Source organism: Cervus elaphus, chromosome 4 (genome assembly GCF_910594005.1).
Source record: "Cervus elaphus chromosome 4, mCerEla1.1, whole genome shotgun sequence".
NCBI classification, from domain to species: Eukaryota; Metazoa; Chordata; class Mammalia; order Artiodactyla; family Cervidae; genus Cervus; species Cervus elaphus.
Genome location: NC_057818.1, coordinates 17,427,301 through 17,450,060, shown reverse-complemented (window position 1 = coordinate 17,450,060; position 22,760 = coordinate 17,427,301). Strand labels below are relative to the sequence as shown.

General features: G+C 35.6%; 1 protein-coding gene across 4 annotated transcripts in view; it reads right to left on the bottom strand.

The window, feature by feature from the left end:
• PHKB (phosphorylase kinase regulatory subunit beta) overlaps nt 1-22,760 on the bottom strand; it is a 225,342-nt gene that overhangs the window by 183,018 nt on the left and 19,564 nt on the right. For all 4 annotated transcript variants that reach the window (XM_043898383.1, XM_043898384.1, XM_043898385.1 and 1 more), the window contains 3 exons: nt 10,113-10,199; nt 5,350-5,488; nt 434-533 (listed from right to left, as the gene is read on the bottom strand). In XM_043898383.1, coding sequence (XP_043754318.1) covers nt 434-533; nt 5,350-5,488; nt 10,113-10,199 — 326 coding nt within the window. The remainder of the gene's footprint in view (nt 1-433; nt 534-5,349; nt 5,489-10,112; nt 10,200-22,760) is intronic.

The window sequence follows — 22,760 nt, the reverse complement described above, 5'->3', positions numbered from 1 at the left end:
AGCCTTTAATTCCTGCCCTCTTTATATATAAATGAATGAATGATTATATTTCTAAACTAAAGTTCAGTTAGAATAATGACATGTACAAAATGAATTTTGAAAAGGATTTTCTTATTTAATACAATATTGGTTAGAATTATGCATATCATGAGGTTCTTGAGAAACTATTTATCTGAGCAAACACCAGATGCAAAATACAAATTCAAGCCCAAATAACAGTTCCCAATCAATCTTGCTTAAGGTATTTCTTCAATTTCAGTATTTCAAAACCCTGGGCTAGGAAGGCAGAGCTGTTTTAATCTATCCAGACTGCCCCAGGACGTGGCTTTACCTTTTGAAAGTACATCCTTCTTCAGAAGATGCTATTGCTATACTGGTTAAATTAATCCCTCAGAACGATGTGAGAATTTCAGTCCATACTACAGTGTTTTACCTTATCGGCCTGACGCATGTAGCAGTAGAGAATTCCTCTCATACATTTTATAGCCGAGTGCTCCAGCTCATGGGTCCTTCCCTTGTCATCATCAATGCGCCTGGGTGAGAGAGATAACTCATGAAACAAATTGGAAATGCATTTGAAAAGGAAGCAGAGCTTTTGATAATTAAGTATTTAACTATCTGGCTAATCCTATGTTCTGGTGACAACTACTAATTCTGTAACAGTGAAACTCCATTTTCCCAGCAGATGTAGAAATGCTTAAAAAAAAAAATCTCATGATGAAATTGTGCAAATTCCCCCTTGTCTTAAGGAAGTAAGTCAACTGTGTTAAAAATAGTACATAATATTTTCAACACTGACTTGGCTGAAACTTTAAAGGATATTTCTATATTAGAAAAATCTACCAATGGATTTTTTTAATTCACCATTTACAGAGCACAGGCAATTTAAATACCAGTCCCTTTAGGTTATGCAATGATCACTTGGATCCAAAGAAGTGTAGATTAAGGTAGGTCCATGTCTTCTTTGTTCTGCTATGTGTTTTAAAATGCCAGAATGGGCACTTCAGTCAGCAATGCCTTCAAACAAAAATGCATCCAAGACGATACTGATGTATTTGGGCATGAAGTTTTATATTCTCAGGTCTTAGCTTAAAATCAATTGACTACAGTTTACAACTCCTGCTTTTAAGATGAAAAAAAAAAAAAAAAACACCTGACACTTAAATATTAAATTAGGTTAAGATGTTTTTCGATCTTTAAGTTCCTTTTTTATTATTGATCAGTGGCCTTCAAAAAAGATGTTATCCACTCTTGAAAAAATAAAAGTAGCTTATTCATTGTTTTACTAAATCATAAGAAAAATATCAAGCTATCATCCTCACTTGACAAAAACACTATCTGTTCTCCATAAAAAGTAAACTACAATTACTGCTTCTTTCAATTACAGATCTCATATACCAGCAGTAGAAAGAACAATGATCATTTTAATATAGTAAGGTGAATGTCAGTAAAAATGTCTATTTGTCATTAGAACATCATTATTCTTTTCACATGCAGGCATTAAGGTATAACTAATAGGATTCTGCTCTGTGATCTTTTTTCCCATGATGTCAGAATCAAGTGTTAACAGGCAAATTATGGAGTGGATAACATTGGACGTGGCACTGATAAATGAAGGAAACAGCACATTTGGAGTAAAATGAACTCAATGAAATGTTCTGCATATAATTCCCACATCATAAAAAACAAAGAAATAATTCAGAAAGAAACAAAATCCAATTTTTCTAAAATTACCCTGACTGCAATTTCTCTGCCCCTAATTTCCTCAAGCATTAGACTAAGACTAAAATATCCCACAATAATTTAGCCACAATAAAGAATTCTTCTATTTTAATGACGTTTTTATTTCTCCTTTCCTTAGCAAATAATAGTGGTAACCAGAATAATATTTCTTTTCTGACTTAGAAAATGAAAAACAGTTGCATTTGAGTAAAAAACATTTAGGCAACTAGTATATATCTATTTCCTTTCCTAAGATTTAAAATGAATCTTTTCATCCAAAATAATTCCTCTGTTTTCTACCAAGAACTAGCAAGCTTTACTGATGTACATTCAAGTTTTAATGTGATCTCAATAAAACATTTAATTAAAAAAAAAAAACAGATAAGTAACTTTAACTGATCACAAGCCATGTGGTGATATTGACTGAATATTTCTACAATAGTAAGTGTTAAGTTTATATTTAAATCAAAACTTAAAATTATGTAACTAGTGGAAAACGAAACAGTTAAATCCTCTCACTGGTGCATTATTTCCCCACAGCGAAGTCTCAAGGAGAGTAAAACCGGAATACTGTTTGGTCATGTGACTTGACTGTTTACAGGGACTGAGCCGGGGCCTCCTGTTACATTTATCTCCTAAAATAGCAGCACACCTGACACTGGGAGGGGGCAGGCCAACACCTCGCATGAAGCGTCCCCCTCTCAGACAGCACTGCCAAGGGTCTTACCCACACCTCGCCTCGAGTTTTCCTAACATACGCACATTTAAACAGTCTAAAGTGCTTTTCCAAATCAATACTCTTCAAAAAAAGAAAAAAAAAGCTACTCTTCTCAAACATAAAAAGTAAAGAAAACTAGATTCCATATTTAAACCCTAAATTAAAGTCATGCTTTTTTTCTATCAGTAAGAACAAAAAATGCAAAAATTCTACATAATACTTTTTAGTATAGCATAAAGTACAGGTTCGGGGCTTCCCAGCTGGCTCAGTGGTAAAGAATCCACTTGCCAATGTAGAAGCCGCAGGAGACACAGCTTCAATCCTTGGGTTGGGAAGTTCCCCTGGAGGAGCAAATGGCAACTCATTCCAGTATTCTTCCCAGGATACTCCTATGGACAAAGAAGCCTGGTGGGCTAGAGTCCTGGGGTCATAAGAGTCGGACATGACTGAGCAACTGAGCACACATACAAAGTATAGGTTCAATTTTTCTTTTAAAAGATTTTGTACAATTCACTAGTTTTAGAAACAATTTTAACCTAAATCATGTAAAGCAATACAATCATTTATAAAATAAAATAATTATAATAGTTATAACTATATCACCAAATATAAATTTTAATCATAAAATTATAATTATATTCATACAGAATTATAATGCAATATATATATAATTATACATAAAGTAATATAAATAGATAGATTATAAGTATAATTAGATATAATGCAATATAATTTTAAACAAAGGTATATTCAGGACTACAACTTGATATGTGTAAAAGACATCTTAAAAAGTAAAACATATTAGTAAGCAATTCTTTCTTCCTCTAAAATAAAACAAAATTACAAAATAAAACTATAATATTGCATTTAAGAAAAACAAACTATGTCAAAGTGTATTTTACAAATAAGCTATTTCACTGCCTCTTGCTTTTATCCAATTATGTAATTAAATTAAATAAAACCATACTCCTAACATAAATGAAATATAAATGTGCATAAAATAATTATTTTAAGTCCTCAGTACACATGTACATACACACATTCAAATAGAACTGAGGTTTCAAGAGATTGTTTACATGACTGATTGAAAACTAAGGCAATTAGAAAAATCTAATTACTTCCATTTTAAAAAATTAATGACTTCATATTATGCATGCATTACCAAGAAGAGATAGATATAAATCCCTGAAAATATTGACAGCTTAATTTTTGATGAATTTTTCCTAATGTTATCTATATGATTTAATCAGAATTTATAAGTAGAATTGGAAACAGAATTCTACTAATTTTACAACATGGAGATTATCTAAATCATCACAGCTTAATACTGTGGAAGTAAAAATGGTTTCATCCTAATTCTGTGGTAAGTACCCTTGTGTTTCTCCAAACAGAAGACATTTTGTTTGCTAGTAAAACAAAAAGTTGTTACTTTAACTATGTAAGATAAATTATCCAGGGAGTTAGTAAATAAGTAGTGTCCCCAGCAAAGAACAACTTTAAATTCTCTATCAGATTTTTTAAGGCTTCTGGAAAAGGGCCTGTACTCTTATATTTTTTTCAGCAATTTTCCCTGAACACTTTATTTAGAAAAATTTCAAATCTATACAAAAGCTACACAACTGCTACAATGAGTAAAACTCTACTCTTCACATGGATTCAAGAGCTGATAAAATTAGCTTGAATTCTTTATCTATAATTTATTCTCTGCACTAACACCATACATATTTCAGAAGTATCCCCTAAAAACAAGGTCATTTGCCTATATGACCATAATATCATTATCACACCAAGGAGCTAATGGCATAGACATAATGTCTAATATATACTGTATATCAAATATAATCCAATTATCCCAATATACTTTAGTTTTTTTTAATGCATGATTCAATCAAGGCTCACACATTGTATTTGATTCTCATAATCTAGCCATCTTCATACCTATTTTCTAATCTATGATTACATTTTTAAGAGCCCAGGCAAATTGTCTTATAAGTAGCCACAATCTGGCTTTGTCTGACTTTATTTATGGTAGAGCCATCTACACATTTTGATAAGAAGTAGATATGGGTGATGAGTCACATCAGGAAGCACATATCTAACATCAGTGAAACACATCAATGATTTAAGACAGCATAATCATATTCATGTTAAGGATACAATCTTCAAATCAGAGGCACATGCATTTACTACCTTCAGAAAATTAATATTCAGAAATCTAATTTTTTTAACAGTTAATATGTATCACTATTGACTACAAGTCAAGACCCACATCTGATGCTATCCATATATATTAATAATGAAATAAATAAATAAATAATGAAATAAAGAAACAGATATTAGTAATGAAAAAAGAGAATTTCTGTATTGTGAAAAAGTTTATTTTTCTTTTACTTTATAAGAATTTTCTGATTTAGTGATATCCCAATGAAGTACAGTTAGAAAAACACTAAAAAAAAAAAAAAACTAAAAAAAAAAAAGTAAAACACTAAACTGGGGGAAGGAAGGAGAGGAGTGTTTTGGTCCTGGCTCTATCATTAACTAGGTGTGTTATTTGGAACTACTCTATTAACTATTCTAGGCTCTAGTTTCATCATCAGTCACTGTCAATTTCCTCTATGGTCAAAACAAATCAATTCGATGAGAATGGGCAATTCATTCTATTAAAGACTAAAGCTGATTTACAAACCTAGAGATGAGAAATGTTAGTCACAAAGTCATAAAATGTAACAATTTATCTAAGGTAAACCCTCAGGAAAACTGAAAGGTTGAGAGGCTGAAAAGGAGACATGAACAGCTGCAGGTCACACAGTGACTCAGAAGCAGAGCCAAAAGACAGCTGTCCAGTTTGTCTTGGGCCTACAAATCCCTCCTGCCCAGACTTGGAGCTACAAGTAGAAGGCACAGCCTACCTGTACGCAAGAGCCAACGCCCAGGCGCCAGCAGCACAGTACAGGCTGTCGTGGACCTTGGCCTTCTGATCGTCACCGCACGTTTTAGTGGGAAACAGACCTGTGGTGGGACTTTGATACAGCAGCAATGTTGACTTGACTGCAATTGAAGACAAGAAACAGAATGAATTGTACAGTCCTCTATCTCCCTTGAGCTGAAGGTCTTAAACTTCTTTGGTTTCCTTATCCTACAATTTTGTTCTTTCTAAACTTAGCGGCAGCATAAAACTTTTGAAGATGTACAAACAACTCTGGGTAAATAATTCCAGCCTAGGTAGGAATCCACCCCGAATGAAGGGGTACTTTCACTTTTGAGGAAAGAATTCAGCTAATTGGCACATAAAAAGTCTGTAGCACATCCCTGTTAATGTCAGTAAGTATTATAAGGCAATATCAGATACAGGGGAAAAAAAAGATTAGCCAAAAAACTAAGTATACTCTCAAAAATCAGTTCAATAGGGAAAAATGAAGCAAATATATAACAGAGTTGCATAAATTTGCTAAATCCAAAGATAACTCATTCTAAAGAGGCCAGAATCCTGGTTTTCACAGATGACTAATTTGTGCCTGGCCTTCAGAGCAATGTATTCATCTTATATATTGTACAGGTCAGAGATATGTTTAACATTTCAAAATCGAATCACATCCTAATATGACATGAAAATACTAAACAAGTAATTATTTTATGAACATTCCACTTAAGTTAAAGAAGTCTGGAATCAGGGTTTTCTAGTCATCCCTCAATCTGCGCAGGGATGTTTCTAGGACCCGCCATACATGCCAAGATTCTCAAATACTCCCTTATCTAACAGGGCTAGTACAGTAGGCCCTCCATATCTGCATGTTCTGCATCTGCAGATACAGAAAGCAGACTGTATTACTCTTTATAAGAGAGTCCTAAAATAGAAGAACAATCACTCTAAAATGACATTTCCTAAAAGCTATTTTATTCCTGTCTAACTATAAATGAATGAGTAATATTTTTCCCTAAAATAAATTAAGTTACTCTAATCTAGACTGGCATATGTCAACTACTTTAGAACAGTTTTTCAAAGGTTTAAAGCACTCTGTTCCATCACAGAGATTAAAGAATTAAATTTCTTTTACTTTTTCTCAAACTAAACTGACATAATCATTATCATGTCTTTCAGAATACCCAGGTATTTATTATTTTTCCCAGAGTAAAAAACTGGTCCTCACACTGCAACAACTGACACTTCTTTTAAAAGGCAGTTTAATTTCTTTAGTTAGTTATGGCTACAGAGATAAGTGGGTAAGAATCTTGAACACAATAAGCTGAACTACCATTTTTCTTTTAAGATTTTTTTTAATGTGGACCATTTTCAAAGTCTTTATTGATTTGTACAATATTGCATCTGTTTTATGTTTTAGGTTTTTGGCCACAAAGAATGTAGGATCTTAGCTCCACAGCTGTCCACTAGTTATATGTGACAAATTAAATTCAGTTCAGTTCAGTCGCTAATTGATGTCCAACTCTTTGTGACGCCATGACCTGCAGCACACCAGGCTTCCCTGTCCTTCACTATCTCCCGAAGTTTGGTCAAATTAATGTCCATTGACTCAGTGATGCTATCTAACCATCTCCTTGCTCTCCAAGGGGCTCTCAAGAGTCTTCTCCAGCATCACATTTTGAAAGCATCAATTCTTTGGTGCTCAGCCTTCTTTATGGTCCAACTCTGACTTTTGCACATGACTACTGGAAATATCACAGATTTGACTATACAGACCTTTGTGGGCAAAGTGATGTCTCTACTTTCCCCATCTATTTGCCATGAAGTGATGGGACCAGATGCCATGATCTTAATTTTTTGAATGTCAATTTTAAGCCATCTTTTTCACTCTACTCTTTCATCTTCATCAACAGGCTGCTTAGTTCCTCTTTGCTTTCTGCCATTAGGGTGATGTCATCTGTAAATCTGAAGTTATTGATATTTCTTCCAGAATCTTGATACCTGCTTGAGCCTCATCCAGCCCAGCATTTTACATGATGTACTCTGCATAGAAATTAAATAAGCAGGGTGACAATATACAACCTTGTCTTACTCTTTTCCCAATTTGAAACCAGTCTGTTGTTCCATATCTGATTCCAACTGTTGCTTCTTGACCTGCATATAAGTTTCTCAGGAGGCAGGTAAGGTGGCCTGGTATTCTCCTCTCCACAAGAATTTTCCAGTTTGTTGTGATCCACACAGTCAAAGGCTTTTGTGTCAATGAAGCAGTAGATATTTTCCTGAAATTCCCTTGTTTCTTCTATGATCCAACGGATGTTGGCAATTTGATCTCTGGTTCCTCTGCCTTTTCTAAATTCAGCTTGAACATCTGCAAATTCTGAGTTCATGTAGTGTTGAAGCCTAGCGTGAATCATTTTGAGCTTTACCTTGCTAGCATGTGAAATTAGCACAATTTTGCAGTAGTTTGAACATTCTTTGGCATTACCCTTCTCTGGGATTGGGATGAAAATTGACCTTTTCCAATCTTGTGGCCACAGTAGAGTTTTCCAAATTTGCTAGTATATTGAGTGCAGCTATTTCACAGCATCATCTTTTAGGATTTGAATTAGCTCAGCTGGAATTCCATCACTTCCACTGGCTTTGTTCACAGTGATGCTTCCTAAGGCTCACTTGACTTTACACTCCAGGATGTCTGGCTCTAGCTGAGTGGCTCTCCGAATCAATAAGGGTTTTTTGTATAGTTCTTCTGTGTATTCCTACCACCTCTTCTTAACATCGTCTGCTTCTGTTAGGTCCATAGCATTTATGTCCTTTATTGTGCCCATCGTTGCATGAAATGTTTCCTTCATATCTCTAATTTTCTTGAAGAGATCTCTAGTCTTTCCCATTCTATTGCCTCTATTTCTTTGCACTATTCACTTAAGAAGGCTTTCTTATCTCTCCTTGCTATTCTTTGGAACTCTGCATTCAGATTGGTTTTCTCCTTTTCTCCTTTGCCTTTTGCTTCTCTTCTTATCTCATCTATTTGTAAGCCCTCCTCAGACAACCATTTTGCCCTTTTGCATTTCTTTCTCTTGGGGATGGTTTTGATCACCATCTCTTGTACAATGTTACAAACCTCCGTACATAGTTCTTCCGGCACTCTTATCACATTTAATCCCTTGAATCTATTTGTCACTTCCACTGTATAATCATAAGAGATTTGATTTCGATCATAACTGAATGGCCTAGTGGTTTTCCTTACTTTCTTTAAGTCTGAATTTTGTAATAAGGATTCATGATCTGAGCCACAGTTAGCTCCTGGTCTTGTTTTTGCAGACTATGTGGACCTTTCTCCATCTTTGGCTACAAAGAGTACCATGATTTCAGTACTGACCATCTGGTTGACGTCCATGTGTAGAGTTGTCTCTGGTGTTGTTGGAAGAGTGAGTTTGCTATGATCAATGTGTTTCTCTTGGCAAAATTCTGTTAGCCTTTGCCCTGCTTCATTTTGTAATCCAAGGCCAAAGTTGCCTGTTATTCCCTGTACCTCTTGACTTCCTACTTTTGCATTCCAGTTCCCTGTGATGAAAAGGACATCTTTTTTAATGCTAGTTCTAGAAGGCCTTGAAGGTCTTCACAGAACCATTTGACTTCAGCTTTTTCAGCATTAGTGGTTGAGGCATAGACTTGGATTACTATGATACTGAATGGTTTGCTTCAAAACAAACAGAGGTCATTCTTCCATTTATAAGATTGCATCCAAGTACTGCATTTTGGACTCTTCCGTTGACTGTGATGGCTACTCCATTTCTTCTAAGGGATTCTTGCCCACACTAGTAGATATAATGGTCATCTAAATTAAATTTGCCCATTCCCATCCATTTTAGTTCACTGATTCCTAAAATGTCAATGATCACTCTTGCTATCCTGTTTGACCACTTACAATTTACCTTGATTCATGGACCTAACATTCCAGGTTCCTATGCAATAGGAACAATAGCTCCATAATCAGGAATCAAAGCCACACCCCGCACACTGGAAGGCAAAGTCTCAACCACTGGACCACCAGGGAAGTCTCTGAAATAATGTTTCACATGATGCAGACAGAAACAAAAAAATTCTTCTCCTTGGTGAGAGAAATCAGATTTTGTATTTGACATACTAGGGCACATAAATGGCATAAGAATCAAACTAACAAAAAAAAAGCTTTACCATTTGATGAACAAAAAGAGCCCTATATATATGTGTCTCTAAGTTGCTTACTCACATTAAAAAACAAAATTTGCCAGGTTGATCCTGACAAAAACAAAAGAGCAAACAAAACAAACAAACAGGGACCTTATATCAGTAACAGTATTGAGACTGCCTTTTGTATCTCAATGAATTAGAAATGGATATAAAAGATTCAGGACTACACTGTAACTTTATATAGGTAAATGAGCAAGGAACACTTCTACAAAATCTTTGTGTAAGAATCAGTCAAGAAACAGCCTCTAGTTCTCAAGTCTGTTAATGTTTAGGAAGGCTAAAAGGACACAGTAGACACTAGTGGCAGTTTCAAAATTATTCAAGGGGCAGATATGACTTGCCAGATTCCATTTATAGTCTCCATATCAATAGGCAATTGGAATATACAGCTGTCTAAGCACTGAAACTACCCCAACACTCAAATGAGAGATCATCATCCATATAATGTATGTAATTTAACTAAGGCAGAATAGATGTTAATCATAGCTACCTAAAGACTTGCTTTCCTCAGTTTTAGCTTACCGATTCTGTAATAGTGATCCAATTTATCCCACAGAGTTTCATCAGATCTCGGAAGATTAATGCTTTTCAGAGGTTCATAAACTGAGCCTGAGAGAAAAATGAAAAACCCATCAAGTCCAGTTATTTTCACCCAGGTAAATGAAGAAACTTCTAAACAAATGAAGAGGCATTATTTAACAATCTAATCTTCATTTTTATAGCGAACTATCATATTTCACTGTTGTTAAGTTTTGGATGAGGAAAGGAGAAAGAAGAAAACACTTCTAGCTTTTCTAAATGCTAGGGGATATCCCCACCCTCACTCCCAGCTAACTCATGTGCATACTGGTCCTAACAGCTCAAATATAACTAATACTTCTATGGTAGTCCAGTAGCACAATAATTCCAGTTCCTTCTGAGAAATATATCTACTTACATGCCTTGAAATGCAAACCTTACTCCTTATGCTCATGCTTTATCAGGCAGTTTTCTGTTCCAGGATAATATGCCTGAACCCCAAAATCATCTACTTCATGAGTATTCAAATATTGTTCATACTGAAACCTGAAACCTCCACTTTCTCCTAGGTAGATAATATCTATCTTATTATCTAGATTATAAGCAGAAACCATTTCTACTTCTCAGCCACATATAGCAAGGTGATAACAGAGCACACTGCTCCAAAGCTACAGAATACCCATTAATCATGATAACCTGTCATAAAATGGATACAGAAAATTGTTCACTTGACAAGTGCACTTTCTCAACTGATGACTGAAAGGCAGACATTTGATCCTTCAGCCATCAGAATAAGCACTGTCTCTCATTCTTGTAATAAGCACTCAGAAATTATAAACATCTCAAGGTCACAATTAATCCACCTTGGGATGCAGGTAATGCATGTCATATAGTCTAACAAAATACTAGAAGACTGAACCTATAATTTATTGGGGCAGGGGAAGGGATCATGTTAGCAGGCATTAAGAATCAATTTTTGAAGAAAATTAAAGCATTTATGTTTGCAAAATTGCTATGTCCAGTATGCTAGTTTAAAGCCAAGTTATGTTTAAGGGAGGTTTAAGTGATGTTTAGGGCAGGTAAGGGCCTCTCTGGTGGTTCAGATGGTAAAGAATCTGCCTGCAATGCAGGAGACCCAGGTTCGACCCCTGGGTCAGGAAGATCCTCTGGGGATACCCTTACCAGTATTCTTGCCTGGAAAATTCCATGCAGAGAGAAGCCTGGTAGGCTACAGACTACAGGGTTGCAAAGAGTTGGACACAACCCAGTGACTAGCACTTACTTTTTCAAAGTAATGAACTACACATTCAGGCAACAGCCCCATTACCTTTCGTTAAAAAAAGAGATGTGGATGAAAACAGGGAATATGAAATGACTTGCATGAAGATATTTTTCTAAAATAGTCTTCATAATGACACCAACCAGAATGGTCCCATAGTGAAATATGGAAAGGACTACTAACATAGACAAGAAAGCATCAGGACTGCAAAGGAGGCAAGGGTCCAGACATGCTCTCTGCCTCCCCACATTCAATTAGCTCTAGGTAGGTTTAAGTATGCTGGCAGTAATGGGCAGCCTCGCAGCTAGCGGGGAATGCTGGCCTGGTAGGTGATAATCTCTGGGGGAGGGGGAGGTCTACATATTATCCATGAAATTCATCCATAATTAATACAATAAAATCAGCTACAAATCATCACATTTTAAATTCTGCATATGGATATACAAAGACTAAAGGGGACACATTTGCTAGACCAGAATGAATGTGTGCCCTGTTGGCTCAGATGGTAAAGGAACCACCTGCAATGCAGGAGACCCAGGTTCAGTCCCTGGGTTGGGAAGATCCCTTGGAGAAGGCAATGGCTACTCACTCCAGTATTCTTGCCTGGAGAATTCCATGGACTTGGTATAGGGAGACTGGCAGGCTACAGTCCGTGGGATTGCAAAGTATTGGACATGACTGAGCAACTAACACTAATGACAATGGAATGATTTGTTTTTACTTAGATTTATTTTTATTTATTTTGTGGTGAAATGATTTGCTTTTATTTAGAGCACTATTATACAGCTAATGTTGTGCTTTATGTAACGGAAATAATCACCAGAAGATGCATATATATTTTCATTACAACTAGGTAAATAATACACGTGCATATGGATAAGGATTGAAACAGAAAACACAAAACTGAAATCTGCATTATAATAGTAGATAAATTTAGTTTAAAAGATTATTTTAATGACATTGTATTCATGGTTTTTAGAGTGAAAAAAAATATTTCCCTTAAAAGCCCCTCACCTCCCCCAAAAGACTAAAATGACTCTATCATCTAATGTTTCTCAGTGAAATCATCCATGGAGATTCTTAAAAGCAACATTAAGTATACAACATTGTATACCAGACCATCTGACTAATCTGTTGAGAAACCTGCATGAAGGTCAGGAAGCAACAGTTAGAACTGGCCATGGAACAACCGACTGGTTCCAAATAGGAAAAGGAGTACATCAAGGCTGTGTATTGTCACCCTGCTTATTTAACTTATATGCAGAGTACATCATGAGAAATGCTGGGCTGGAAGAAGCACAAGCTGGAATCAAGATTGCTGGGAGAAATATCAGTAACCTCAGATATGCAAACGACACCACCCTTATGGCAGAAAGTAAAGAGGAACTAAAAAGCCTCTTGATAAAAGTGAAGGAGGAGAGTGAAAAAGTTGGCTTAAAGCTCAACATTCAGAAAACTAAGATCATGACATCTGGTCCCATCACTTCATGGGAAATACATGGGGAAACAGTGCCAGACTTTATTTTTTTGGGCTCCAAAATCACTGCAGATGGTGATTGCAGCCATGAAATTAAAAGACACTTACTCCTTGGAAGAAAAGTTATGACCAACCTAGATAGCATATTTAAAAGCAGAGACATTACTTTGCTAACAAAGATCAGTCTAGTCAAGGCTATTTTTCCAGTAGTCATGTATGGTTGTGATAGTTGGACGGTGAAGAAAGCTGAGCACCAAAGAACTGACGCTTTTGAACTGTGGTGTTGGAGAAGACTCTTGAGAATCCCTTGGGCTGCTAGAAGATCCAACCACTCCCTCCTAAAGGAGATTAGTCCTGGGTGTTCATTGGAAGGATTCATGTTGAAGCTGAAACTCCAATACTTTGGCCACCTCATGCGAAGAGCTGACTCATTGGAAAAGACCCTAATGCTGGGAAGGATTGGGGGCAGGAGGAGAAGGGGACAACAGAGGATGAGATGGCTGGATGGCATCACGGACTCGATGGACATGGGTTTGGGTAGACTCCCTGAGTTGGTGATGGACAGGGAGGCCTAGCGTGCTGCGATTCATGGGGTCGCAAAGAGTTGGACACGACTGAGTGACTGAACTGAACTGAATGTATATACAAGTATACATTAAGTATTAAGTATGGGAAACCAAACTTTCTAAGAAAATAAATACCCATTCTGTAAGGCTAAAAGAGATCTTCAAAGCAAAGCAGAAAAGTGTAAAAATAAAAATCACCTAATTCACTGAGAATCTATATATTCTTCTACAGTTCCTTTCTATATCTTCAACGAAAGTTCATAGTGAATTAAAAATAGCTAAGCTAGATAAATGTCAACACTTTAGTGATCACCACTGTAATGTTTCTGAAGTAACTACATAAAATTAAGTAAGAATGCTCCCCAAAATTTATGGTGTCCAGCACCACAAATTGAAGTCAAAGGAAAAGTCATCAATGGAAACATTTTAAACAAGAAACAGACATCTGAAAAGCATCAATACCAAGAAAAATATGAAGGAGAAAGCAATCAACAATGGAGAAACAATTCTCAAAGCCAATGAAAAACGATGCAAAATAACAGGAAAAATTCTAATAAATGCTTAGAGTTCAAAATGAAGTGAATTTCTTAAATATAAGTATTTCTTTACCATATTTTTCTTATTTTAATTTTGCCTAAATCCAACATCACAGAGGAAGACAAAACTTACCAGTTATCAAGTATGTAAAATGGGTTTAAACATGTCAACCTGATTTTTAACCTGTTAGTTCCCTTTGTATTAGAAAAACACAATCTACATCTTCATTTCATAAGACATTACATCAAAGAGACAAAAGATAACAGAGACGATGAAGCAGAAATTGTTATTTGAAGAGACATATTACAGCTTTATGATGAAGGAAGAAAGGACTATATACTAACAAGATTAAAGAATGTGTTGCCTAAGACATTTCTGTGAGAAATGTACAGTATTATAGAAAGAGTGTAAACTTAACAAAGGTATAAGCTTTTTGAATTTTGCACTATAAACTCAGGTTTCTGAGAAGTTCTCAAAATCACAAAATAAAACCGATAGTTCAAAGACAAACTCTTAAAAGCATAAAAAAGATGACCAAGAGGAAATTCAAGGTGGAAAACTGACCAGCAAACCAAGACAACATCAAAAGTGTATTATTTGAGCATCTCACTTTTCTTTCTATCATTCAAAGCACTTTAATATATAAGATATTATTAATCAAGACTTTGATGATCCCTAAAATAGCTTTATCATTTTTCCATGTAAGGGTAGACTAAGATAAATACCACTATTTATTCATTCAGTTAACATATACAGTGAATACACAAGACTCTGGAGCATACATCTAGCAGGCTACAAAGCCTACAGATTAGGAAGAAAGGTAAAATAATGTTTGGAATAAGATATATATGTATATAAGATATAATATATGTATATACATATATATATGAATAACAAGGTAGAGTGGTAAGTTCCTTAAAAGACAAAGGACAGGAAAATTCAACTCCCCTGTGGAGTTCAGAGAACTTCTACACTGCAATTGATAAAAATACTAGCAATTACAAATAATTACCAAAAATAAAAAAGCTCCAGAGGCTTCCCAAGTGGCTCAGTGGTAAAGATCTGCCTGCCAAGCAGGAGACACGGGTTCAATGTGTTGGGAAGATCCCCTGCAGAAGGAAATGGCAACCCATCCCAGTATTCTTGCCTGGGAAATCCCATGGGCAGAGAAGCCTGACGGGCTATAGTCCAAGCGGTCGCACAGTCGGGTACAACCTAGTGACTACACAACTATGACAAAAAGGTGAAGGCGTGCATTTTTTAAGGTGTATATATTTTTAATGGGTATGTATCACAAATACACATAAGATTTAACAAATAAAGGATACTCTACTGTATTTCTCATGGAAATATGTCCCTTTTTCCCCTACCTCATCCTGCTTGTCCTCTTCTGTCCTCAAAACCATACATTTTCCTACATCTCAAACATGTAGGCAAAAAAGAAGTTTGTCCTTGCTTGTTTTACAAAAATGGGATCTTGACAAAGTCTACCCTTGCATCTAGCTCCTTTCATTTTAACAACACACAGGGAAATTGCTAAAGGTGATGGCTCTTTCTCATGGATGCTATCTATTCCAAGGTGTTGATATACTACAACTTGCTCCACTAACATCCCATCAGTGGGTGTATCATTTGTTTCCTATTTTTACAATAACAACAATGGAAAACACAGATATACACAGATATAGCCAGGAATATGCTAGAACAGTTAGAATTGGCTGGAGAGAGTCAATTGTTAAATTTTATAGGGATTCTGGGAGTAGTTGTGAAATACAGCTATAACTACATATTAAATTATATCAAATTAAAATTATTAAAAATAATGGTGATAATCAAACATCATCACTTCCTAACTATTTACTACATATGTGCTTTTATTTGTATCTATATAACTGTACATTGGAAATACTATGTAGTAGCATGTTAATTCAGAGAAGGCAATGGTACGCCACTCCAGTACTCTTGCCTGGAAAATCCCACGGACGGAGGAGCCTGGTGGGCTGCAGTCCATGGGGTTGCTAAGAGTCGGACACGACTGAGCGACTTCACTTTCACTTCTCACTTGCATGCATTGGAGAAGGAAACGGCAACCCACTCCAGTGTTCTTGCCTGGAGAATCCCAGAGACAGGGGAGCCTGGTGGGCTGCCGTCTATGGGGTCACACAGAGTCGGACACAACTGAAGTGACTTAGCAGCAGCAGTAGCAGCAGCATGTTAACTACAATATATCTCTTCCCAACTCTGCATTTAGTGATGTCACATAGAAACGCAGTACTGAATTAAATGATTAATGAACTTTTTACAATAAATGACAAATTTTATCTTTTAAAAATGCTAAAATAATTCACATTTGTACCAGAAATATAAGTGCTCTATTCTATTAAAAGCTTTTCCAATTGGATAGGGGTATAGAAGTAGCTGTCTTTACTTAATTTTCATTTCCCTGACTATTAGTGAGCTTGAGAATCTTTACAAACTGGCCATTTGGATTTGCTCTTCTGTGAACTGTCAACATCCTGTAGCCATTTGCTATTGCTTTTTCAGTGTTTTGGTCAATTTCTGAGAGTTCTTTGTATATTTTGTGTACTATTTAACATTTTCATTTCAAATATTTTCCCCTGATCAATCATTAGTACACCAATATCAAGATTCAACAGTGTGTGTGTGTGTGTATATATATATGTATACACACACACACACACACAAACACATATATGTAGATATATAACAGTCAATCTATCTCTTTCCTCATTTAGTTCTAGTTTTCTTTTAAAAAGATTTCTGCTAATCCTGAGGTTACAAATATAGTCACTGAAATTTTCTACTAAGTTTTTTTTTTTTAAGTTTTTATAACCGTAAAAAAATAAATTTTCCCACTTAACTACTTTATGCATTGATAAGTTGGCTTCTGAACTACTTCTAAAGCAAGCAGTAGTTCATAGCAGCACTATTTACAATAGCCAGGATATGGAAGCAACCTAGAGGGCCATCAACAGATAAACAGATAAAGAAGCTGTGGTACATATATACAATGGAATATTACTCAGCCATAAAAGGGAGCAAATGTGAGTCAGTTGAACTGATGTGGATGAACTTAGGGCCTGTACACAGAGTGAAGTAAGTCAGAAAAACAAATACCATATGTGAATGCATAATTAATATATGTAAGCTAGAAAAATGGTACTGATGAATCTATTTGCAGGCAACAAAAGTCCTTATAGTCAAAGCGATAGCTGTCCCAGTAGTCATGTACAGATGTGATATTTGTACCATAAAGAAGGCTGAGCACTGAAGAACTGAAACTTTTAAATTGTGGTGTTGGAGAAGACTCTTGAGAGTCCCCTGGACTGTAAGGAGATCAAACCAGTCAACCCTAAAGGAAATCAACCCTGAATATTCATTGGAAGGACTGTTGCTGAAGCTGAAGCTCCAATACTGTGGCCACCTGATGCCAAGAGCTGACTCACTGGAAAAGGCCCTGATGCTGGGAAAGACTGAAGGCAAAAGGAGAAAGGGGCAGCAGAGAATGAGATGGTTACACAGAATCAGTGACTCAGTGGACATGAATTTGACAAAACTCCAGGAGATACTGGAAGACAGAAGAGCCTGGCACATTACAGTCCATGGGGTGGCGAAGAGTTAGACATGACTCAACAACTGAACAACAAGATCCAATAAACAACAAAGATGCAGACAAAGAGAATGGAATTGTGGACACAGAGAGGGGGAAGAAGAGGGTGGGATGAATTGAGAAAGTAGCACTAACAGTATACACTACCATGTGTAAAAATACAAAGCTTGTTGTAGCTGTTGTTTAGTTACTAAGTTGTGTCCAACTCTTTTGCAACCCCATGGACCGCAGCCTGCCAGGCTCCTCCTGTCAGTGGGGTTTCCCAAGGATTCCACTATGTCCTTCTCTAGGGGATCTTCCTGATCCGGGATTGAACCAGTGTCTCCTGCAATGGCAGGAGGATTCTTTACCACTGAGCCACCAGGGAAGTCCGATACAGCTAATGGGAAGCTGCTATAATGCACAGGGAGCCCAGCCCCATGTGCTGTGATGACCTAGAGGGGTAGGGGTGGGGGGCGGTGAGAGGCAGGCTCAAGAGGGAGGGAAAACATACCCGTTGTTGTATGGCAGAAACCAACACAACTATTGTGAGGGAAATATCCTCCAATTAAAAAAAAAATGATTATAGGTGGCACACCCCCCAAATAAATAAATAAAGTAGTAAATTCCATTATTTTTAAAAAGATCAAATTGGTCCAATTTTTTTTTTTTTAGGTTACAAAATACTCGATAGAGCTCTCTGTTATAAACAGAGAACATTTCAAATTATGGGATTTAAATAGACCATTTCCTCTTAAAATAATACTACTTAATTTTCAAAGGTTATAAAGAAACTCTATTATCTAATAATGTAGCATTTGGCCTACTTACATGCAAGATTTCAAACCCACCACGGACATATGATATTTAAAAGCAGCTTAGCAATAATCAGCTTCATGTGCAGTTACATTACTGTCTCTAAAACTCTCCATTACTTGAAGTAACATATTGATTTTTTTTTAAAGTAATGTATGTAGCACTCAATACTGCATACTGACACAAACTTAAAATGACTGAAAATGCATGAATGACTAAGCATCATTTATATAAGATATGATATATTTTCAAGCAACTTTGAAATTTAAATCATTACCTTGAGATGATAATTTTTCATCTTAATATTTCCTTTTACTCCTCCACTGATATAAATTAGAAGGTGCTACTATACAAAGGGCAGGTTATTCTAATACCATTCTCACCTTTGTATCTCTAATGCCAGTACTAGGAAATTTTCAATCCAAATATTTATAGAATTGAACTGAGCGACCCACATGGTTAGGGGAAGGCCTTCTTGAATTCTACAGGCATTCTTACAGTACCCTGTAAATACCTTAAGTACAGTTCTTGCTTATGACGTTTTATTTTCACTATTTGATTAATATGCTATACTACACTGGAAGCCAAACAATAAACAGGGACCATATCTAGTACATAGTAAATGGCAGTAAGAGTTTGGTACAAAGGAGGGAAAACATGGAGAGAAGATGACCAAACAGCTTTCCTGAAAATTTTGTTTTCAGAGAACTTTTGATGACTAGTTCACATTATTCTCACCGGCTATACTACCTCTTGGAACTGTCCCATCCAACTTGGAATACACTATACATGACTCAGCATTTTGAGCATCTTCAAGATCACCATCATCTCCTTGCAAAACAAAGAAACAAATTCTTTTCTTTACTGTTCAGTTCCAGCATGCACAGAAATTTTAATGTGTCCCCAGAAGAGGAATGAATATATTATCACACCTCCATTCAGTGAAGAACCTTGAAAGAGTTTGATCTGTTTGCAATACCACGAAAGACCAAAAAAACATGGTGTGAAAAAGTAATGTCACAGAACAAGATGGTACAATACATTCCCTGTTGCAAAAAGAAACTTGCATGCGTGATGTTCACAAAAGTATGTTTAAAATATTTTAAAGAATTTTTTTAAACCTTTAAGAATATGCACCAAAATGTTAAAAGTGATTAGTACTAAGGAGAGGACAGTGATTTTTACTCTACTTTTTAAGAATATATTTAATACTTGTACAATTTATGATAAGAAAGGGACATTTTGAATGCACACTATTGATACTCTGCCTTGTAAAAGATACTTTATATACATTGTCCCATTTCATTATTCTCACAAAGGAATGAGGTTGGCATTAAATTGAAGCACAAAGAAGTTATTAAAGGGCAGTCCAAATTTGAATACAGGGTTCTCTAAAGACAAACTTTTTGTGTGCTCTTTGTCCTTTATCGTGAAACCTTATAAAAATGCTTGGCTAAGAAGAGTTAAGAGCTCTTAATCGGTGTTTTTGTTTTCTGCTTTAAACAACAGATTATTCCAAAATTATATGTACATGTATATACACATACATGTATACTTTTACGTAACCCCAACTTATTATCACTGTTCATCTGAAACCTCAACTTTTTAAGTCTATGTTTCTCCATGGAAAGTTGGGTAAGGAACATTTTTTATTTTATTAATAATATTTATTATTTACTTAATATTTTAAATGCAAAATATTAAGTGGCAAATGTAAAATAACACAACTTCATAAAAATAAAGTAAAATTTGCCTCTTCAACATATCCAAGTAAGATGTGAAAAGGCCATTCCACTGTTCCCACTTTATTTTTAATAAAAAGGTATTAAGTTCTTCCAGTGACCTTTAAGGAAGGAGCACAGCCTATAAAATCTATTTAAGGATATTAAATCTGGTTGATGTTTCAGGTGTTGACCTTATGAATACCAATCTCTCAATTAGCTATTCCATTTTCCTTTCTTATTTATAGTCTAGTAGAATACCTTGCCATAATATACCATGAATGTGTATGATTTCTGTGAGGTCAAACCTGTATTCCAACAGTTCTAATGTTTCTGAAAAGTTTCTGAAACTCCTTTTATGAAAAAAACGCATTCAGAAAAGGCACGGTTATTAAAATTTTTCAACAGCAGTTGTCTCATTCACCGTTATAACCCCAGTGACAACAGTGCCAGGACACAGTGAGCACTCAATAAATATTGAACAAATGGAATTAATATCCTTTGATATCTAAAATTTGCCAAGTTACTAGGAATCAGTTGCAATAAATAAGGTGATTCATTACAACAGAGGAAGTTAAGTAAAAGTCACTGGTCAATAACCTAAGCTGTGACCATACAGTAATTCAATTTGTTCTATTCTTCTATTTTAATTTATTCTACTATTCTATTGCTCATAAAGAAGGATCTCAACAGAAAACATAAAAGAATATGATTTAAAAATGAACAAATGTATATAGCTTACAAGTGAGTCACTTTATAAAGTATAATACTTAACCTGAACATATAAGATTTCTTAAGAGAAACCTACAGTCATTATTTCATGCTTACATTACAAGTAAAATTTTTCAATTCCAAGCCTCTAAGTCTTAAGTGATAGCATCTTAGATATATATGAATTGAATTATAGGGAGGGGAAAAAGAACTTCACTATGTACCATTCCTAATCTCCACAATATTTAATTTTATTAAGTCTTCTGTTATTACAGCAATAAAAATATATGTCATTAGGCATTTGTTGTGTCATATGTTATTCAAAGCAAGTCCTACAGAAATAATAATTTCAAGCTATTCAGTATTTGGAAAGATGGAAACGAAACATTTTCCTTTATTATTTGCACTTTGGTGAATTCTGATCTGCATTTCTTGTCTTGGCAGATATAAGCAATGCATTTAAAATTATGTTGTTACTACTAATTATAAATTGCCCTGATAACACTTCATAGGGTAAGTTTGAACAGGGGAAGCCTTGAATGTTAATTGAAAAAAATAACAATAAACTATAAATTAGCAAAGTAAGCTAACCATAAGAATAAAAATATTCTTAACCAGAAATAGAAAATTAGAATACTTCTGACAGTATAGTTTGTCAACAATGAATGCTAGTTAATTTTCTTCTCAATTTTCTTCTATCAAAATGCAGTAAAGTTTAGATCACTGGCTAAGTAAAAAAGGGCAGAGATATTTTTACCATTTTCTACACTATACCATCAGACTTTGGTGATTTAATCTAAAGCTGTCCTGAGAGTCTGTGTCGGTAAACTGTCTTCTGTGAAGATGCACATACAATAAAAACATAACTGATGAAATGTTCTTGTATGGAATCCAATCACACTTTTTAGAAGCCAACTTTATCAAATGACATATGATCCTAAGATTCAATCAAGTAAAAAATGGGGTTTCCCAGCTCTCAATTGCCCCTCCTTCTCTTCTCCCCAGAGTGTAAGGAAGCTCCTGGAAAGAGACTGTCATAATACCTAGGAGGTTGTAGAAAGAACATGGGCTGTGAAAACAGACAGACCTTGGCTACAGTCACAGCTATGTCCACAGCTTTCTACACTTCGGCACTCTCTGAGCTAGGTCTTCTCATCTGTAAAGTGGGGGGAAAATTACTTAACCTCATTGTATTGTTGTGAGAATTAAATGAACTACTTGAGGTACAGCACTGGCACAGGGTATATTAACTACTAATTGTTTTTCCTTCTCCACCTTTAAACTTTTGAATCTCCTCCAGCACTTAGCATAGTATTAACCACAAAATCAGAAATCAAAGAATTTTGATTAGTTGGCTTTGTCAGGTTATTATTAGAATCCTCTTGATCAATGCAAGGATGGATGCCCCAGAGACTCATTTTAAATTTGCAACTTAAAAATCAGTAATTAAGAAATGGCAAAAAGGTAACTGACTGAAATTTGAGCTGTGTAATATTAAAGTACCCTTGGATTGCTATACATAGTTTAGTGTCAGTGTGCAGAAGACATAGGAAACCAAGATTAACACTTTCTCTAACAACGCTGGAGCAAAGAGCATTACTGAGAGTGGAAGAGCAAAAGCTCCCCTAAAGTATGACCCTGTCTACACAGGAGTGATGCTAACACGTCTTCAACAAAATTTCATAACCAAAACCAGTAATTATTTCTGAAGCATGATTATTCAGAATTAACTTTAATTTCACTAACAACCTCCATGGCCATCTATATCCCTATATAGATGGCCCAAAAAACATGCCATCTATATAGGGAGACAAAACAAATTCAAGACCCTTGGGAGCAGAATCAAATCTGACATTAAGATGTGGGGCTGGCTCAAGACGGCGGAATAGAAGGGTGTGCACTCTTCTCCTGCAAGAGCACCAAAATCACAACTA